Source organism: Adiantum capillus-veneris, chromosome 14, assembly GCF_014529385.1.
Source record: "Adiantum capillus-veneris isolate H3 chromosome 14, ASM1452938v2, whole genome shotgun sequence".
NCBI lineage: Eukaryota > Viridiplantae > Streptophyta > Polypodiopsida > Polypodiales > Pteridaceae > Adiantum > Adiantum capillus-veneris.
The window spans coordinates 21,739,513-21,740,901 of record NC_140944.1 but is presented as its reverse complement, the minus strand read 5'-3'; the positions used below and the strand labels follow the sequence as shown (position 1 = coordinate 21,740,901).

The window sequence follows — 1,389 nt, the reverse complement described above, 5'->3', positions numbered from 1 at the left end:
AGGCCAAAAAGATTTAGGAAAGCAATTCATTTGAGTTGGATGCAAAGCCTTATGTTAGCAAGAAATCAACTACCTATACTCTTGTTTCTTAGAATAGCATCTCTATGAGAAGCATGTGTCTTGAACCCATACTCTTGTTTCTTAGAATAGCATCTCTATGAGAAGCATGTGTCTTGAACCCATACAACTTGATTACCTTATGACGAGAGGACGAGAGAGAGAGAGAGAGAGAGAGAGAGAGAGAGAGAAAGAGAGTGTTAAATTAGAACAAAAAATAAGGTAAGTATCTTGATTGAGGATGGGCACCAACCAAAGCTAAGCCTAACATCGCTAGATTTACAGGGACTATAATTTTGTTTTAGCGTTTTTGAGGTTGATTGGAAAGAACATTCCAAGTTCTGCAACTCTCTTTTGTGTGCTAGGGGCACAGGCCAAGAACATTAGAAAAAGGGGGGGGGTGGGTGTGTGTGTGTGTGTGTGTGTGTTGAATCTGATAGATCATGATGTTTCAAGAGGAGGAAGAGGAGGAGAGGGCTTGGGTGAGGTCGGCAATGAGAAGGTCGAAGATGAGCTTGAGAGAGTGGAAGAAGGAATGGGGAAAGCATGGGAACGGGGGCGATCTCGTAACTCCAGAGGGCGGTGGTGGAGAGGGGGCCATGGGGAAGCAGCTGGAAGGTGCCGATGAGGCCTTCGAAGGTGGGCGCAATCTGCGACTGCAGAACCAGGAACGAGAATTTATGAGCCTGCTCGTCCATCGCCAGCAACCTCTCCACCGACCTGGGCCCCTTACTCTCAGCACCTTGGGCCTCTGACGTTGTTGGGCGCCGTTCTAGACACCTCACGCACCCTGCCTTCTGCGCCTCGCCTTCCACCAGCGTTGTATTAGTGAAAAACGACGTCGCCCACTTGTGCATGCCCATGAAATCGCCCGCCAGCTCCCACACGCTCTCTATTGGATACCCTATTGTGCTCTCCATAGTCTCTCTCCACACACTCGAGCTCTCCATCGCCTCTCTCTCTCTCTCTCTCTCTCTCTCTCTCTCTCTCTCTGCGCGCTCTTTTATCCATCTCCCTCGACGTGCTTCCGCCGTTGACATCTCTTATAAGGTCAAGTTCCATTGTGGTGCCCCATTACCTACTACAAGAGTTGACCTTCCTCAAGAATTGGGAGCAGCTTATCTAGACATCTTTAAGAATCTCTTTGTTTGTCTTTGGTGGTCATTACCATTGGATCTTGCTGCCCCATAAGCATCGCACCGAGAATTATAAGATAGACTTTCAACTTGGCCCGGGAGGACGTCCATCTCAAAATATGTAAGTGTAACATGTGAGTTCACCCGAAGGAAAATAAATATTTTAGAGAGTTATAAAGTTACATGTACAAAAGTC

At 47.4% G+C, this 1,389-nt stretch overlaps 1 protein-coding gene across 1 annotated transcript; it reads left to right on the top strand.

Annotated features, from left to right (window-relative positions):
- The first annotated feature begins 382 nt into the window (after positions 1–382).
- Positions 383–1,009, top strand: LOC147442063 (uncharacterized). The gene has a single exon (XM_086529574.1). It carries the CDS (start codon positions 501–503, stop codon positions 810–812), a length of 312 nt encoding a protein of 103 aa, XP_086385700.1. The 5' UTR covers positions 383–500; the 3' UTR covers positions 813–1,009.
- The last annotated feature ends 380 nt before the right edge of the window (positions 1,010–1,389 follow it).